General features: G+C 38.9%; 1 protein-coding gene across 2 annotated transcripts in view; it reads left to right on the forward strand.

Moving 5' to 3' along the window:
- Positions 1 to 18,401, forward strand: part of GYS2 (glycogen synthase 2) — a 41,074-nt gene that overhangs the window by 14,663 nt on the left and 8,010 nt on the right. For both annotated transcript variants that reach the window (XM_041464755.1, XM_041464756.1), the window contains 7 exons: positions 5,930 to 6,074; positions 10,147 to 10,264; positions 10,665 to 10,785; positions 13,451 to 13,557; positions 15,502 to 15,561; positions 16,520 to 16,598; positions 17,123 to 17,236. In XM_041464755.1, coding sequence (XP_041320689.1) covers positions 5,930 to 6,074; positions 10,147 to 10,264; positions 10,665 to 10,785; positions 13,451 to 13,557; positions 15,502 to 15,561; positions 16,520 to 16,598; positions 17,123 to 17,236 — 744 coding nt within the window. The remainder of the gene's footprint in view (positions 1 to 5,929; positions 6,075 to 10,146; positions 10,265 to 10,664; positions 10,786 to 13,450; positions 13,558 to 15,501; positions 15,562 to 16,519; positions 16,599 to 17,122; positions 17,237 to 18,401) is intronic.

Below are 18,401 nucleotides of genomic sequence, written 5' to 3' on the forward strand. Positions count from 1 at the left end.
GCTCCTCAACACAGTCCACAAAATGCTGAGTTAGGATGCCTGGTAGACAGTTCTGCACTGCCCACACAGTGCAGGACTCTCCCACTGCACTGTCAAGCCATCCCCATAGATAAGCAGGGCTAGAAGATGCAAGATCAGTAGAGTCCTGAGCTGTAGGCTACCAAAACTCCCTGTTCCACGAGCTGAGGGCACGTGTCAGCCTGTAATCTGTAAGAGGATATTTTCTGGGGGGTTGCAAACCCAGTCAGCCTAGTAGAGGAGAGCTGTGGATGGCTGGAAGACAGGAGGGTGTATTATGGATGTAAGACTGTAAAGTTGTGTGAGTCCTGACCACTTCCTGAGCCAAGTGCTCTTTGCCTCAGTCAGAGATGGGATCCTGGTTCTTAGGCAGCGTTACGGCTTAGCAACTGGACATGGCACTCAGGGCTGTGCTTTAATTGACCAGGTGGTGATTGGTCAAAGGTTGGACTCAGTGATCTTGGAGGTCTTTTCCAACCTTAATGATTCTGTGGTTAAGGTTTGAGCTTATACAATTCTTATATTCTTACAGTTTTAACTCAGTTCATCTCGGCTGGCTGGAATTTATCTGCCTCTGCTCCAGTGAGAACCTGGGTGTTAAACTCTTAGCAGGTGCTCAGGAGCACAGTGGCCACCAGACGTAACACTGTCATGTTACTATTTAGTACATATTTTAGTACCTAGATTCACATTTAATTCACTCTCTTCCTGGAGGAAGGAAGGGAGGGAAAACCTAAAGAACAAAATGGGGTGGCATGTACAATAACTGGCAGTGTCTTTATTTTTATTTACTTTTAATTATTTGAAGAACCCTGGGTAGATGACTGGGCCAGGGACTGCTCACTAAATCTATGGGTTACTGTCTTGAACTCTTTCAAACTCAACACTTCCTAATTTCAATATCAAGCAGAGGTTTTTATGAGTTTAATTCCCAAAAGAAGTGTAAGAACTTTTGCATGTCTAAATAGTCCAACCAACAGGGTATTTTCCCATTGTCTCCATGTCCAGTGTAGTTTTTACATTGGTGTGTGAGGGTATGTTTGTTGCCAAGATGAACTGAACCACAATTGCTAAAAGGTAGGAATGTCTGTGAAAAAATCTCTGTGGCTATGGAGCCTTTCTCTCTTCAGGAGGAATTGGCTTCTCAGCTGAAGATTGAGAATGTTATTGTTTTCCCCATTGTTTAAGGGGACTGATTTAGTTTTTTGTTTGTTTTGCGTGGAGATTTTTTTTGTATCCTTTCATGCCTCTAGAGTTTTAAATAGACCAGCACCTTTCATAAATTGACTGAGACACTGATGATCCAGACAAGTTCCTAGGTGAATATACAGATCATTTTGGGAAATTATTTAACCTGGAATTACTTTTGGGACAACTGGCCTGGCATCATGGAGAAGTTTGTCTGGTTCAGCCTCTGATGCTTCTTGCTAAAAAAAAAACCACTTTGAGTTTAATGGGAAAAGGAGAAGGAAAAAAGGTTAGTCATAGTCTTCATTGTCTTTTTCCTTAGGTTGCCCTGCTGATGTGTAACACTTCTGTTTAGAACTTGGAATATTTTCATTCAGCTCATGCATGTGCAGCTGAATCCCATTTGCAAAGTGGTGGAAAATCCTGTCCCAAGAAGTCTAAAAGGAAAAGTACTAAAAATCCCAATGAAAATGAATAGTCAAGAGCTTTTTTGTTGACAATATCTCACTCCACTTAGTGCTGTACTGTCCATTTTATCACTGATCTGACTGTTCCACAAAGCTAATCCACTTTGTCAGCAGGGCAGCTGATGGAAATCTGATTTAAGCCAGGAAGTGTAAATTTCATTATCTTTTGGCTTGGCAGAGCTTTACCAGAATGAAAGTTCTCTTTACACAAGGCAGCAGTCAATTGGAGGTAAATTTGATGTAAGCTGGATTTTAAGGGAGTGGTTCTTACCTAATTCAGACAGCAGCAGCCAGTGAGATTATGCTGGAAGCAAAAATGTTTCCATTCTACCTTTTGGTCAGTAAGGAATTTGAACTTCAAACCAGTCTCTGACTGTTCCTTGGTCCTGCAGAATCACTTTGAACTTGACTGTACCACTCTTTTAAAAGACAGATTATTTCATATTCTGTTTAAAATCATCAAGCATCAATCCTGTACCTTTTATTTGAACTACAAAATATTTACAGTGATATTATCCACTCTTGAGATAAGGTTTAAATGGTGAGGGTAGTCTGTATTATTTCTGCCAAGGTGTCGTAATGTTTTATTTAAGAAAATTATATATATTAATTCCAGTTTGAATTTGTATTGGTTTAACTTCTGTTGGTTTTCACCATCCTTTTTTTTTTTTTTTCATTAGGAGAGCATAGCCTAATATCAGTATCTAGAGATTCTTTGTAGACTGTGACAAATAATTTGTCTTTTTTTCAGACAAGAATTTAGATGGCTAACATAGTCTGCCTCCTTTTCCACTCTCAAATGATTCCTGTATTTTGGAAATACTTTGCAATTCATCTTTATAATTTTGAAGTAGGAATGGCTGATTTGGATTTACTACTTCAGTGACTGTTTCCAGAAGAAACATAACTGCTTAATATTCTCTTATTTTTCACTCAGAGTTCAGAATGTCATGCTGGGAGGGTCAGTGATTACCTGCTGTGCCCCCTAACATGTTGAATTTTAAGAGATCAATGAGATGTTATGCTCATTACATGGATCCACAGAAATGAACCAAAAATTTCCCTCAGAATTGCACTGCAGCAAATGCAAATTTTACTCCAAAGCATTGCACCTGTGGAACATCTTCCTCTTTTGCTTTGAAATTAGAATGGCCTTATGAAGAAATAATTTCCCCTTCTAATCCTTGCCATCTTGTAAATTCTAATAATCTGCTTGGTTTCTACCAGTCAGGGAAGGAGAGGATCCTCCAATAAATTTACAGGGATGTGGATATTGAAGTTGTTGGTCTTTAAATATCACTGAAATGGGTGGCCTAAAGGACCTTAAGAGTCTATTCTACCCTAAAGGGTTCTGTAAACAGTTAATCTGACTTAGATTTTTTTTTCTCTTGATGCAGCTGTGATCTGTGGCTTAGCTAGTGTTCCCATTTGCTGATAACAGCAAACAAACAAAAGCAGGTGTGACGCACTTGACAGGAATCTCGCTTTGCTCTGGCTGAACACAAAGGATATGGAACAGAGTTCACAGGTGCCTGAGCTGGGCTGGACAAGAGAGCAGGGCTCAGTGTTGAGCAGGAACATTGGGTTGGGGGTGAGGAGCTGCCCTGGTGTCCTGCTGGTTTCAGCATATTGTCCCATGCCCCACAGTGCCTCTAACTCTAGAGATTGTCAGAGCAGGCTGAGCTGTCTTTGCACAGGACTAGGTGGGTTAAATTTGTCACCTGCACTGTCTCATCAGCTAATTTTAACCTGCCCTTCAACTTGGCTAAGGCTCTTTTCTGAAGTCGCTTGTCTAGCCTGCTCAGAAGTACACAGTTCTTACTCCACACTGAGGTCAAAAGTCAAGGTCTTGCTTTACTGATTGGTGCTGGAAGCTGCTGGAGAGTGAGAGCAAATGAAGTGTGAGAACCTCGTGACCTCTCTTTGTACTTGTGGAATTGTGTACCTTTGCAAAAACATGCCAAAAGCCCCACAAGCATATGCAAAATAAAATATTTTCCAATTACAAAAGATGGAAAAATGAATAGCAATGAAGAAAGAAGCACCGATATGTGTTAAATATGTAAAGTCTTTTCATACAACCAAAGAAATAAGAGTTAACTAGAAATAAGTCGCAATGCTTAACAATCTTTTTATGGACCTTTGTCCCAGCAGTGTTACAGGGAGTGTATATCAACAGTTGGTGAGCATGTCCCAAATTTAATTTCTAATCACATTTTGTAATTAAAACCCATTCTTGCTTTGAAGTTTGACCAGCTATTTATTTGCTAGCAATTTCAAAAGTATTTTTAATAGAAAGCCAGATGTGTTTGAAAAGACTTGCATGGTCCTGACTGTGTAGTTGTGCCTATCCCATTCATGTGTTTGTCTAGCGTGCTAAAGAACTGTCCCATTTTGTATCTTTTTTTCACTGAATGTTTAGACAATCAAATATGCAGTTAAGAGCTGCTTGTGAATCAGTTTAGTGTAAGCCAAGACCTGTGGCACTATAAGGAGCCAAATGAGTTCCCCTTTATTTTTCTCTTCTTTGTGCTCTTTCTACCACTTGTATTTCTGTGACAAGTGAGATGAATATTCTAGAGAAAATATCATCCTTTGTATTTCATGCTTTAAAATTCTCATGGGGAATGCAGAAAAGATGATATATGAGGATAAAACTGAGAAATGGTATCATAATATTTAGCACATTATGTAAATTGTACTTGGCAAATGTAGAAAATCTCTTGACCTAGAGGATCATCAATACCAGAATAAAGAATCTAGTTTCTTTGGAAGTTTTCAGCTGAGATTTTTCAGGAGTCCTTTTTTTTTTTGATTGTACTAGGGTGGTTATATTGACACTTTCAACTAACACAGCAGAAGCCACTTTCCCACTAGTAGTGCAGCGCTGCTGCAGAATTAAAGCAGATAAAAGCAATTAACTTTGTCAGCAAAGCAGTTATAAGATATCTACATCTGTGTCTACACCTATCTAAGTGAAAATAAGAAGTTTTTTGCTTCACTGTAGTTCCCTGTAATGGTTCACATTGCATCAACTTTCTCACAGTATGTTCTGTACCGGCATTAAGCTTTGCAGTACAGGTTACAGTCTAAATAGCTTTACTTCTGTCCAAGTTCTGAAGTGCTAAAAGCAGCTGGCCATGGCAGGGGTCACACAGTCCTAGCTATAGAAAGTGCTGTCTGCCCTGCCTGTGGTAGGGTTAAATCTGTTATGGTCAATGAAGTTACACAGTCAAATGCAATCAAAATCAGACTGTGCAGCCAGCATTAGGCAGCGATCACAACAGAGCTCACTGAGAGTTGTTGTCACCCTCCATGAAACTCACACAGGCCACTGGGTGCCCATGCTGTTGACCTTAGGGGCTCAAGACTTCTGTTTCCAGAAGTGAAACATCATGGAAGATTTAAGAGGATTGTGATTTAATTGAAAGCATTGACACCTTTTTTAAGACTATGTTGTAGTGATTTTGCAGTGGATGCTGTTAGTGAACATTTGAACCTTTAAGCGTGGACTCAAGGGAATTGTGTGGGTTTTTTTTTGCATCAGGATAATATAAGCTCAGTTAACCAAAGGGTGGCTGAAAGATTTAAAGGTGATTTAGAAATACTTGAGTGTTTGGAATGTCTTATCTAGCAGTTTAACTTGCATCTGCCTCTAAATATTAAGGGAGTTCAAACTGAAATATAAGAAGCAGCAAGTAACAGTGGCAGAGTTGGAGGAAGAATATCTCTGAGTGTCAGAAAATATCTCATTTTCTGTTTTCTTTTTTTCCCTTGGGATTTGTGACTGAGTCTTTATATCCTGCCTCTCCACTTCTCTCTCACCTACCTGTGATTCCCACCATTCTGCCAAGTCCCCAGGATCTATCCTCATCCCCATTCCTTTTTTCTTCCCTTCAGTACCAGCAACCTCCCTGCTCTCCCATTTTCCAACAAGCCCGTGGAAGCGGCAACATGATACACTGCCATCCAGCAGGCCAAATTCCACAGATCCTTACCTTTCATGGGATCATTAATCTAGATTTCCTTCCATGGCAGAGCTGCCATTCTTTGAGGAACAAGCAGGATCTGAGAGCTCTCTTGCTCTTGCAAACTCCTTGAAGTTGATAAAATAGTTCAGTGACAAACAGCAGCATAATCACGGCGTTCTCATTCCCTGGGGAAAAGGAGCCTAGCAGGAGAAACCTTCCCTGAGGGAGACAGTTTGATGGTCATGTCACACAGGTGTCGTTTTTGTTGGTTTTGTTATTTAACAGTTTGACATTGACAAGGAGGCTGGAGAGAGGCAGATTTACCATCGGTACTGTATGGAGCGGGCATCTGTGCATTGTGCCCATGTGTTCACCACAGTCTCCCAGATCACAGCCACAGAAGCAGAACATATGCTTAAAAAAAGCCCTGGTAAGACTTAAATTATTTTTTTTTACTGTTATTTCCTCAGAATGCCCACATTTCCTTAGACTGAATGAACATTATAGAGGCAGGTATGCAAGCATGAAGAGAAAGAGCACATGCACAGGTGTGTCTGGCTATGCTACAGGGATTAACCAATTTTCCATGGATGTTAGGCTATTTTTTGCCAGGACTCCTCAGCTTCAGAAATTTTGTCTGTGGCAGGGTTTCCATGCTTTCAGAACTGAACCATGGTAAGCTTAATATAGATAAAATATTTTCTATTAGACCAATGAGTAGAGTTTGAAAAATAGTTCTGTGCCCAATAATTTGTCTGGTTTTCCCCTTGATATTAGTCTCATGAAATATGAAGCTTAGAAACCTTGTCCTGTTCCATGCATGGATTTTGAGTAAGGTCGTGATCCCAGTTTGATGTGTCATCACATTTCTCTTCAAATCAGTGCTTTATAGGGATAAACCCCAATACTCCATCTGCAGGTAAGCAGCATGAGGGAAAAACTGCGCAACAGTTTTGGAGGCTATTTAGCAGGTGTGTTGGTATCTTGGTTATTTTAAATAAAACAGTGCTCAAATTATTGTTTTTGTTTGGGCTTGGTTTTTGTTTTGTTTTTGTTTTTTCTTGGGATTTTTTGCTTGTTTGTTTGTTTATTTGGGGGACTTTTTGCTTACTCTTTGTAGAGTTATTGGTTGATTTGCAGTGCTGATTATAGTTTGGGATTGTTATCCTGGTTAACTTCAATACTTCAAGCCACATTGTGGTTCCTGAACCCAAACAAAAGAGCTGTTCATGGAATTCTTTGCCTCATTCCTGACTAGTTGTCAGTAGGATGGTGGACTTAGATTATCTTTTTCATTTTATTTTAAGCAAAAAAGCCATGTCTTAAAAGTCACTGAAGTTCAGTCATTTAAACTAGGGTATCTCTGAAAGGTCTTGATTTTTACAAAGTGCAGAGCACTCTGAAAATCAGACTTTTGAAGCTTTTTTTATATGGGCATGGGGCTTCTCCCCACCACAGCTACCACTGAAAATCATAGTCTGTGTTTTGGGATTTTAGGAGACTGAAATGAGTCTGAATCCAGTTTAATCTGGGGAAGAAAATCTCCAGACTGCTCACAGATAAAACATCATTTGAAACTGAAGAGAATTCCATGCACAGAGATTCACAGGCCTGAGCTTTTTGTGATTATTCTTGCAACTTTGAAGAAAGCAAGTAAATATACTTAATGTTTGGGTTAAAAAACTACTGACACATGTCATGCTTCATATTGACATAGCTAGAAAGAATTTGAGTAGAAATTGTCACCCCAAATCCGAAGAGATGACTCTAAGTGGAAAGTATGTTCTGATGGGAATAAGTACTTTAATAGTTTCTCTGAATCCAAGACCACAAATAAACTGTGCAGGAACCTATTCTCACACTATTAATTCTCTTTGAAGTTGTGAAATCTGCATAGACATTGATTTTTTGGAAAGCCCAGCAATCCTTCAGTAGGTCATAGAGCTTGAATTCTGCAAAGGAACATGAATACTGAAAGCATGTGTGCATTTCTCCATCCATTTTAAAAATAAACCTTTAAAAGGAGGATGCTGAATTGGCACAATTAAATTTTATTTGCATTTATTGAGATAAAAATTTTTCAAATAAATTTTTAGCTAAAAATAACTCAGAAATGTGCTAAATTGAGCTGTCTCTGCTACTCCTCTTTAAAATCAAACTTGGATTATAATTTAAATTATAAATCTCTTGGAGAAGTCCCTTTAAAATTTAATAAACCTGATTGCATAGAGAGCTTTTGCAGCAGGACAAAGGCCAGTTTGCCAGTCTAAACCCAGCAGAATGACTGCTTGCATTATACTGATCCCACTTGCTGCAGTTGTTATGTGATCAACAATTTATCAAACCATATTTGTCAAAAGCTTGAGTATCTTTGATGTATCCAGCAGGTTTTGTCAGTGATCATAAGTTATATTCTTGTGATTTGAAAACTGGTATTATGGGATTTCTAATGTTTTCACTCAGATATAGAACATATTTCTCATTAGCAGTAGAGAAGACTGAATCAAAATTCCAAGAGATTCAGGTATCAATTGAGTTCTAGATCTAGACTTCGTATCTGTATGTATTTGATCAAAATCATAGATGGAAACTCTGAAAAAAGTAGAAGTCTACTCTAAATGTTAGTGACCTATCAAGAGAAAACTTAATTCTGTTTTAATATTACTTAAATCAATGCCAGTTTCTTTCCTATAAATACAGAAGTCAAAACATTCTGATTTTGACCTACTTGGGACAATTTTTCAAGCAAAAATTCTGTTATTTCATTAAACAATAACAACAGCAACAAAAGCAAACAAAGCAAAACAAAAAAACAGCATAGGGGCCAATCTTTCTTTCGTCACTTCATCACTCACGCATGTTCAAAATATTCCTGTGTGTTGAGCAGAAATAATGAACTAAGTTCTTTGGGCCACCATGTCTGTCATGCATCTCAAAGCCTTAAACAAGGGATGGATTGAGCCCCAGTCCTCATGAAAGGATAAATGAAGCTGCAGTTAAACCAAAGGATGTGAGAGTAGATTATACACAGGATGCTTCTGGTGGGTATGACTCTCCAAAACTCCCTGATAAATGTGGACATGAATGAATGTGAGTGTGGAAGGAAGCTGGCCAGAAATACCTGGAGAAGGGATTCTTCCTGTATTGGGAAGACTTTGAATGGTTGGAGTCTCAAAGCTGTGTCCTGAATGAGCCAGTTCTCCCACACAGAGCAAGAAACGGAGAAAGTGTGTTGTTAATAAAGACAATGGAGGATGTTTCTGCTCTGTTACCTCCCCACAGAGGTCTTTGTTCAGAGAATTCTTCAGGGCTGGACAGGAGAAGGTAAAAGCACAAGTTTTCTCCCCAGGTTCACCAAGACTGTTTGGTCATTGAAAACCAAATCTTAAGCACCTAACAAGTAAAGATTTCCTGGTCTTTAATTTCAAAAGTGTTATTCCAGAAACAGATCCATCAAGACTTTTGCTATTTCATGGTTACTACTAAAGGTTATATTTTTATATGTTGTAGTTTAACCTAGAGTGTTTCAGGACATTGTACAGGTGAAAGTTTAACCAGAGATCATTACGTGCCAGGGAAACACATATATTGCTGAAACAGACTGTAATTTTCAAGGAAATAATTAAAAATGGCTGTGACATTTGCATAATGTCAGGCAAGTACCATAAATTATTATGGATCTGTTTCAGTCAGTTGTGTTGTCATGAAATACATCTGCTGAGGAACTGGCCTTCCCTTTCATTTCCATTCATAACCCAGCTCAAAGAACATAAAATGGCATTCTTTCCATTTACTTGGACTGGATTTGGGGCAAGCCTTTGAATAGCTGCAGCAATCTACCAGGAGGGCTAAGAGTGACTGAATTTCACTGCCTGTCCTCTGTGTATATCCTAAAACTCTACCTTTAAAATGCTGGAAATGAACAAATTTTAATTGTAAGATCCTTTAGAATCTTGGAGGAGAGCAGCAGTAAAAATGTAAAGTGTACTATTCCGTGGATGTTTTTAGGGGAAATGCAACTGATTACTGGAAAGAGGCTGTTTTATAATGGTTTCTTATATGCTCCCATTTTTGATAAATCCTCAGAAGTTTTGATAGAATGGGTATCTCTTGTGCCATGCAGTAAACAAGGGCATAGCACAATTTCTGCTTCCAAGGGCTCTCAATCTGTAGTGATCAAGCCAGCAACAGTGATATCAAGGATCAAGAGGTAAAGGGCAAGTTGCACCACAAATGTATGGCTCAATGGAGACATTACTGGGGTCTTGACAGGACAAAAGGACAGGGTCTACCCAATGCTGAGGACAGGTGAAGGCTGCTTTGATGCTGCAGACAGTGGAGAGCCATGTGCAAGAGCTTTGTGGAGGCAGTGCTGTTCCCTCCCCCTGACTAACATAAAGACATAACCTGTTCACATAAACTTGAGAGACATGTTGGTTCTTTCCTTAAAGATTTCTCTGACTGTGAAGATGTCTACCTCTGCCTTTTCTTTGCTTTTCCAGATGTTGTCACCCCAAATGGCTTGAACATTAAGAAATTTTCAGCAATGCATGAGTTTCAGAATTTGCATTCCATGTACAAGGCTAGGATCCAAGAGTTCATTCGAGGTCATTTCTATGGGTATGCTTTTACTTTTCAAAAATTAGCAATGCTTGTCCAACACTATTTAAAGCAAGAACCAAAGCAGGAGAACTAACAAGTACTTCATAGAGGAGTGGAAATGTTGAAACCAGCTTATTCAAATATCTGTCTGGGATTTCTCAGTCAGAAGCTAAGGGAATTTTAGACACCAGATCTGACTGTACTTAACAGATTGTGATATCAGACAGCAGATCTTGATGTGTTTGTTATTTACTCAAGATGCAGTTTGTCAGATTAAGTTAGTTTAAAGCACAGCAGAAAAGTCTCACTTTCATTGTTCTCTGGAGATAATAAGTTCCTCCAGAATAGAAAGCTGTTGTGTGTTTTATTTGATTGTATTCAAGAAATACTTCGTTCTTGTCTGTTTTCTTGCTTTCAGCCACCTTGACTTCGATCTTGACAAGACCTTGTTTTTCTTCATTGCTGGGAGATATGAGTTTTCCAACAAAGGAGCTGATATGTTTCTAGAAGCCTTATCAAGATTAAACTTTTTGCTGAGGGTAAGAAAGCTTACACAGCTGTTAAAAGCATAGAGCTTATGCTCAAACTGACCATACTGTGGAAGTCACCCACAAGAATTCCCTTTCAATACTCTGGTTTATAGGAAAGTAATTATGGGGTATTCACAGTTTTCATAGGGCTCTCCTCCTGAACCATCAGAATATATGATGATTTCACACAGTTTTGACAGATTTATTGTATAATTGAAAACAATTGATTACATAGTTCAAGAAGTTAATCCATGGTTGCCTCCCTGGTTTTTAGAGAGAAGTAATGAAAACAGTATTGTAGAGTTTACCCTGATGGCTTACATATTATAATGGAAATAAAAGTAAGCCTTTAAGGCTGCATTTTAAAAGCATCCTTTTAAGCAAATTGCTTAGTTCATTAGGACCTGTTTATGATCTTTTAAATCTCTGCTATCCCATTGGATGGGAATGTTGCATTAAAATTCACAAAGTGACACTGGTGTTGTGCAAAGCAATGGGAAGCCACTCAGTTTGCTGTGGTTCTGTTTCCTCAGCAACAAAATTGGTGCAATGTTTCTAAATGCCTTTATGGAGTACTTCAATGAAGATAGGAGCAAGGTGTTGTTAAAAATCACAGGGCAGAGCCCTTACCACCTACAATGAGGGCATTGAAAATGTCTCTAGTTGTGTCCCAAAGACTAATATATTGAAAAGAAAACCCAGAAAAAAATGCTAATAATGCTAATTGGTTTTCAGTCATCTGGCAAGGATCAATTAGCTGTTGTCCTAGACTCTGTCCTTTGTATTCTTAACAGCTGAATGATACGGAAAATCTGGATAAAAATTATGATACTGCTCTGTCAGCAGGGATGAGAGAATCACTAATGTTCAAAGCCCTAGGTACAATTGTTCTACCACCACCTTCTATTAATATGCTATTTAAAGCCTCTGGATTTTCTGGAATTTCTTAATCCCTTCATTCACACAGATGACCTCGCAGAACTGAAGTATTTCTTCCACAACAGAAACCAGCTGTTTGGCAGTGCTGTGCAACATCAGCTACCTGATCGTAGCTACTTAGTGGCATTTATGTGGCTGTTACCTGTGAATGCTGGTAATGTGGAAGGTCTTGTGTGATAAGAGGGAAAGAATTGCCTGAGCAATTATTACAGGAATCTCTTATTGCAGCTAATGATTTATATCATAGAATCATAAAATCTTTAGGGTTCCAAAAGACTTCCAAGATCATTGAGTCCAACCTTTGGCCAATCACCCATTTGTCAATTAGACTATGGCACTAAGAGCCATGTGCAGTTGTTTATTGAACACTTCCAGGGAGGGTGACTCCACCACCTCGCTGGGCAACCCCTTCCACGGCCTGATCACCCTTTCTGTGAAGAAATTCTTCCTGATGACATCCATGGTAAACAAGGCCAGTGGAAATTAAAGGAAACTGAAGCTAGTTTTCCCAGGCTCTATAGAACAGTGTACTGTTGCTTCTCCCATAAGCTGAGCCTGAATTTATTGCATTATTCTTCCAGTGTGGATGCCAGCATCTGATTAGCTGTTCTAACAACACTTGCTCAGTAATTAATTCAAGAGGTAATTCCATTGGGAGTAGCAGACTACCTGTACTAATTACAAATCTGGAAATGGTGGAAATGGACTTCCTAAACAGGTCCCATTGTGCCTGAACCTAAAAAATACATACCATTGCATGAAATTGTTTTATTTTATAGAGACATTATCTTCTGCTTCTTGCAAACCTTACTACAATTTTGCAAATAAAATATGAATGTTGGGAGAGATTGTTAATGCACACTGGGATTGTGGCACGATGGACTTGGAACCCACTTGGAAGAGAGGAAAGGGAAGAACATTAGTTAGCATTAACATGATAGATGACTCCCATAGGTTATTTTATACTATACATTTCCCTCTATGTCAGTGAATGGCTTTGTATCTAAAATTTGAAATGGAGGCAATTCAAAGTAATTTAATTTTTACAGCTCTGAGCAGAGTTCACCCTTAGCTTTTCATTAAACAGTTGCTGAGAGGAGTAAAACCTCATTCCTGCAGCAATGAATTGACCTGGTATTTTGAACCTTGCTCATGCACAGGAGAAACTAGCAAGTGAAACCACTTAGAAATAAAGGGTCAGAATTTACAGCAAGTGCTTTCTGCCTTTGAAATAGCTGGATGGGAGAGATGGGCAAGAAGTTACATGTGGCTTTTTGCATGTCTGGCAGGTTCTTTGCAGAGTTTCAAATAGAAAATGGTTGTTCTCTCTCTGCAGTAGGAAATCCTTCATATCATGCCTAGGCATACCTCAGCTAGTAAACCAAACACTCACTCCTTTGAGCCAGCACAGTTTGTGTCAGGTGAGAAAGTGTGTAGGACTTTTATTTTTCTGCAATTTATGTGCTCAGCCAAAGCCATGTTGTCTAAACCATGAGAGCTCAGGAAGATCTCATTGCCCAAATTGAAACTGGGTGACATCTCTGTCTTCATCTCTGATTTGACAAAATTTCATTTGTAGCAAGAGCTACAAGATCTGAGCCTTCCTGGAAAACCAAAGTCTATTTGGCATTTCCTGTGACTGATTCTTAGAGTTGGCTGTTAAAGTTGGATTAAAATCTGATACCCTCTATCAGATTTTTTAATTTTAAATTCCTCTCAATTTCTTGTCATATAGGTTCACAAGACTGATGTTACAGTTATCGTGTTCTTCATCATGCCAGCAAAAACCAACAATTTCAACGTGGAAACCTTGAAAGGACAAGCAGTCCGGAAGCAGCTCTGGTAATTGCCATTCCCTGGTACAGTCTGATGGGGACTCATGCAAAAGTCTGATCTGGAGAATAATGCTCTTTCTTTTTGCTGCAACTGAGGTTTGTGGGTAACTAGAATGTATTCCAGGTGTGAAAGAGATGGGAAAGATAAATAAGGTCAAATAATTCTTCTTTTAGGTTTTGGGGTTTTTTTGTCCATAGTTATTTTTCGTTAACTTGTGTTGCTATTCTATTAGCGAGTAGTACTTGTTTTGTAGCAACAAAGTCAAATGCTCTAGAAAACCCATAGTTCTGAATGTCTTCTGGCTGTTTCTGGTACTCCCTTTGGATGTGCCACAGAGCTCCCACAAAACAAAGACTGCCTGCTCATTTTTCTGAGTGAGCTTCTCTGTGGGAAAAGAAACTAATTGCACATCTTCTTTTATTTAGAAATATGGAAATTGCACTGTGTGATCCAGCAGATTGGCAGTTGATAACAATTGTCTATAGTTTTCTATATCGACTACAACAAGCAGTGGCCATAATCAAGCAGTGAAACTTACAGCTATAAAAGGAAAATTGTCACAGCCCTACTCATTTTGCAACTTTTCAAACAAAAAAGCAAAGCAGGAGCAAAGAGGATTAACCTTCACCTCACTTTAACTGCTGTGTGGTTCTGTATAGGAAAAGACTGCTTTCAGCTGTTCTTCTCTGTGAAAAGCAGAAGCCTCTGCATCACTATATGCAGCATTATCATGGTCATAATCTGAACTCCAGGATAAACCCACCTGCTAGCAGTATTTCATAATAATATCCAATGATTCTCAGGATGTCACAGAAATTAGACAAGAAGAGGTTGGCACTTATAAAGGAATACAGCACTTAGAAATTAATATGTAATGGCTGACTTGGGGTATAAAATCCTTCTTTTCCTCTGCTTCTGGAAAAGCAGTCTATCCCATCTGGGTTAAATTTTAGATATTGTGCATGGCAATCTATGGAAGTATAGTCATTGGGAACTGTCTGCTGGGGTTTGCATCAGTGTGGCTTAACATTTGGCTGCTTTACAACTCACCCAAAGTTGACTTATCCACTCTTGTGTCTATGTGAGCTGGGAAAGAGCACCTAAAAACAGGTATGTGGATTCCCAGCTTGGTAAAGTTTAAGATTTCACTTAACAAGTTTCATCTTAGCCTAAAGTATAATTAGAAATGAGAAAGGCAGGAAAGGTTCTGTGAAGGAGAACTTTACTCACAGTAGTTTTACTCAAATTTAGAATGCACTTGCTGGTTTGACAACAGAACTTTGTGCTACAGGCAGATTAATGACTCTTTGCATGCAGAACAGGGGTTAACTGGAGTTCTTCCTTGGCTAAGATATAACATTTGTCTGACACAGGCCTCATTAGTGGCTTAAAATTTGGCCTGAGCTTTTCAGGAAGTTTTTTGTTTTGCAAACTAAGATAAGCTACCTTTTAGTCTAACACTTGTTTCCAAAAGTCTGTGAGTTGGGAAATAGGGCAGAAAGTGAAGGGAGAAGCTTGCTTTGAAAATCCCTATTTGTTTAATTCTTATATCTTGCACCTCTCTTCCAGGTCAAGAGAAGCTGGAACTCTCTCTGTCCATTATTCATGATCATGTTACAGTACGTAGGGTCATATAAATGCTCTTTTTTTCACAGCTGACATGTGGTCTACTAATCAGAAAAGAGGGCTAGAAGGAATCCCTTAGAAAAACCTGTCCCTGACTTTCCCAGTGCATTCATCTGTAGGTGCAGGTTAAATCCTCAGCTCTGCTGGAATCCATCAGCACAGCTGCTGGCTGGAGAAAAGAGCTTTGAGAACCAGACCTCTGTCTGCCTCTGCATCCCAGGTTCCATCAGTATATCAGTGTAATTTCCAGCAGCAGGAATCTCTCTTACACTGTCTTTGTCCTGGATTCTCTTGTTTTATACATATATTTATTTATCTTCCTAGGGACACTGCACAATCTGTGAAAGAAAAGTTTGGAAGGAAACTCTACAATGCCTTGCTGAAGTGAGTGAATAAGTTGTTTTGCTCTGCCTTGCAGAGCCTCATGTTCAGGTGGCTTTACTTGTGCTGTTTCTGTGCTTCTGCTCTTTGTGTAAGGGATTTTGACATCCATAGGAGGGCATGGTAGGAAGATATGGGACCATAAACAGGACACTTGTTTGACAGGCAAATCAAAGAGAAAAAAAATAAAGGTTTTAACAGCTTGTGGTGGAAAGAGTCATAAGAGACACAGGGATGTCTAAGTAACACAAAGGCTTATCCATTTTCAAAAACCAACTACTTCAGTGTGGATATTCTCAGTTCAGTTGAAGAAAGAACAGAGATAATTTCTCCCAGGCTGAGCCTGGGAATCTTAGAGGAAATAATTAAAACCATTATTATCTCTTTCTGTAACCGTTGTTTATAGACATGGTTCTCCAGAGTGTGCTATTCATTGTTCACCAATAGTGTGAGAGGTTTTTACTTTGAGACCAATCAAGTCTCACCTTAGCGAGTCACATTATAAAAAGACCCGGTATTTTCATTAAAAGTTTTTGCCTTCTGATCCACCTGAAGACTGGAGTCTTCTTTCTTTCCCTGACTCAACAGTGTCTACTTCAGCTTAAAAAAGCACCAGAGACAAAGTAAAATGTGTTAGTGATTTAGTCATATTGTTTCAGAGGACAGTTGGAAGTGAATGACCCAAAGCACAGGTGACATGACTGGAACTTCAGTAAAAACAAGTTGTGTCCAAAAAACGGAAGAAAGCAATTCTTCAGATTTTTTTCAAAAGCTAATTAGCAAATCAGCAAGTACATGGGAGAATGCAATATAGGGAATATAGAAGGGTCATGAAAACAAAGGAAATGTTCATGTTGATATCAGCAAACTTCAGATCAGAGCTTGTTGGCCATTTCTTCATTTTCTTTACAAAAAGGACAATGAATCATATGGTGAAATTGGTTGTGTCTTTCCTTTGCAGAGGAGAAATCCCAGACCTGAACAAGATTCTTGACCGAGATGACATAAGCATTATGAAAAGAGCCATCTTTTCAACTCAGGTCAGAAAATATGTTATTTGTATAAACATCTGATCTAAATAATGAATGTGATGATGTAAAAGGATTGCATATGGCATATAGAGATCTGTGTGCATTGGGAAGAAGTTTTCAGCAAATACACTTCTCATCAGTAACATTTAAAATCAGCTCTGACTGTTTTTAATGAGAGTATGACCCAAATGACCTTTTGGGGAGTCCATGGATATTTCTTCAGTCACCTGCATTCATAATTCTTGTATCCTGAGCTAAGTGTGAACTTTGAGTTGTTCCTGAGCCTGGATTTTTCCAGTTTTATTAAATATGTGAGATCAAATGCTAAGGAGATACAACATTGACTAATAATCTTCAAAATTAAATGGCGGGCCCTTCTTAAAGTTAGTACAAATTGATTTATTTTGAGGTAAATTAAGCTTACTTACATCAATGACAAAATCTGCCACTGTCTTCCAGTAGCCTTAGGAAATGGCAACAAGACTGTTTGCCAAGAGTTTGTCTGATTTATGTATTGCCTTTTCTGTGCTCAGAGACACTCTTTGCCTCCAGTGACCACCCACAACATGATTGATGACAGCAATGACCCAATCCTCAACACCATCCGGCGCATTGGGCTGTTCAACAACCGCACAGACCGTGTGAAGGTGTGTTCTGGCCGCCTCATTTGAGATCCAGAATGGGATTTCTCGAAACATTCTCAGTCTGCATCGCTAGCATGGGGAGTGCAGTTAAATTCTTGATAGGTGGTATTATACTGCTAGAGTGCTTCTCTCTTCCGCCCTTTCCAGGAATAACAACTTGTCACTGCGCAAAGATCCACAGGTGCTGTTTAGCCAAGCTAATTTTGAGTTAGAAATCTGAGGTTAGGGAGCTGTTTCCATTGCTGCCTCCTGCACTGAATGAGGAGCTGCTAACTCCTGAAATCAACAAAGTGCCATGGGTCATTTGCACCCAGATAGAAAACTCTGACATAGATTCACTTGCTTAAAACTGGAGGTCCAAGGCTGGAGCACAGACATTCCTGGAGTATTGATTCATCTCTTAAGAGCAACACCCTGATACTCAGCATTTTCTGTAAAAGGTTAACCAGGGCTTTGAGCAGAAAGAATTCCTGTTCATGCCATGCTCATGTTTACATCACCTGTTGAAATTAAATTTGTGCAAATAAATATTTTCCTTATTTCCTTGTTTACTTTGTCAAACCACAGAAATTATCAGCTTCTGCTTTCACAGGTCTGCAAAGTTGTTTTTTATCTGGCAATCTCTGATATTCTAACTATGACTATCTCAAGATCTGTTTACTCAAAGTTGAACCTAAAATTGCAAATTCTTCCTCTTTCAAACCCTTTCTTTAAAGCCAGATACAAAGTATCTATAACAATGACATATCACTTATTCTCAGTTTCTTTTTAAAACCCATGGCTATACCTGAGTAAATATTTTTTTACACTTCCCAGTTGCTTCTTCCTGGCTTAGCATATGAGCATTAACTCAAGTGAATTCTCAGATCACAATATGGTAATAATACACAAGATGTAACAAAAGTAGGGGGGAAGGATACACTGTGTACATATGTAGTAAAAAATGCCTCAGAATTAACTGCTTGAAGGCATTACAGAGCAGATATCATCTTCTGCCTCTCAGCAGGTGTCAAGTTTGTAAAAAACTGTCATTACTACTGAAGAATTACCTCCTGCAGGAACCTCCTGCATTAATACTTAATGAGCTGAATACCATTTTAAAAAATCCTCTGTAAACTTCAAATTGAAAGTAATTTTGAGAGAGGTACAACATATCCAGGCAGACACA

This window comes from Pyrgilauda ruficollis, unplaced genomic scaffold (assembly GCF_017590135.1).
Source record: "Pyrgilauda ruficollis isolate IOZ18807 unplaced genomic scaffold, ASM1759013v1 scaffold183, whole genome shotgun sequence".
Taxonomy (NCBI): Eukaryota; Metazoa; Chordata; class Aves; order Passeriformes; family Passeridae; genus Pyrgilauda; species Pyrgilauda ruficollis.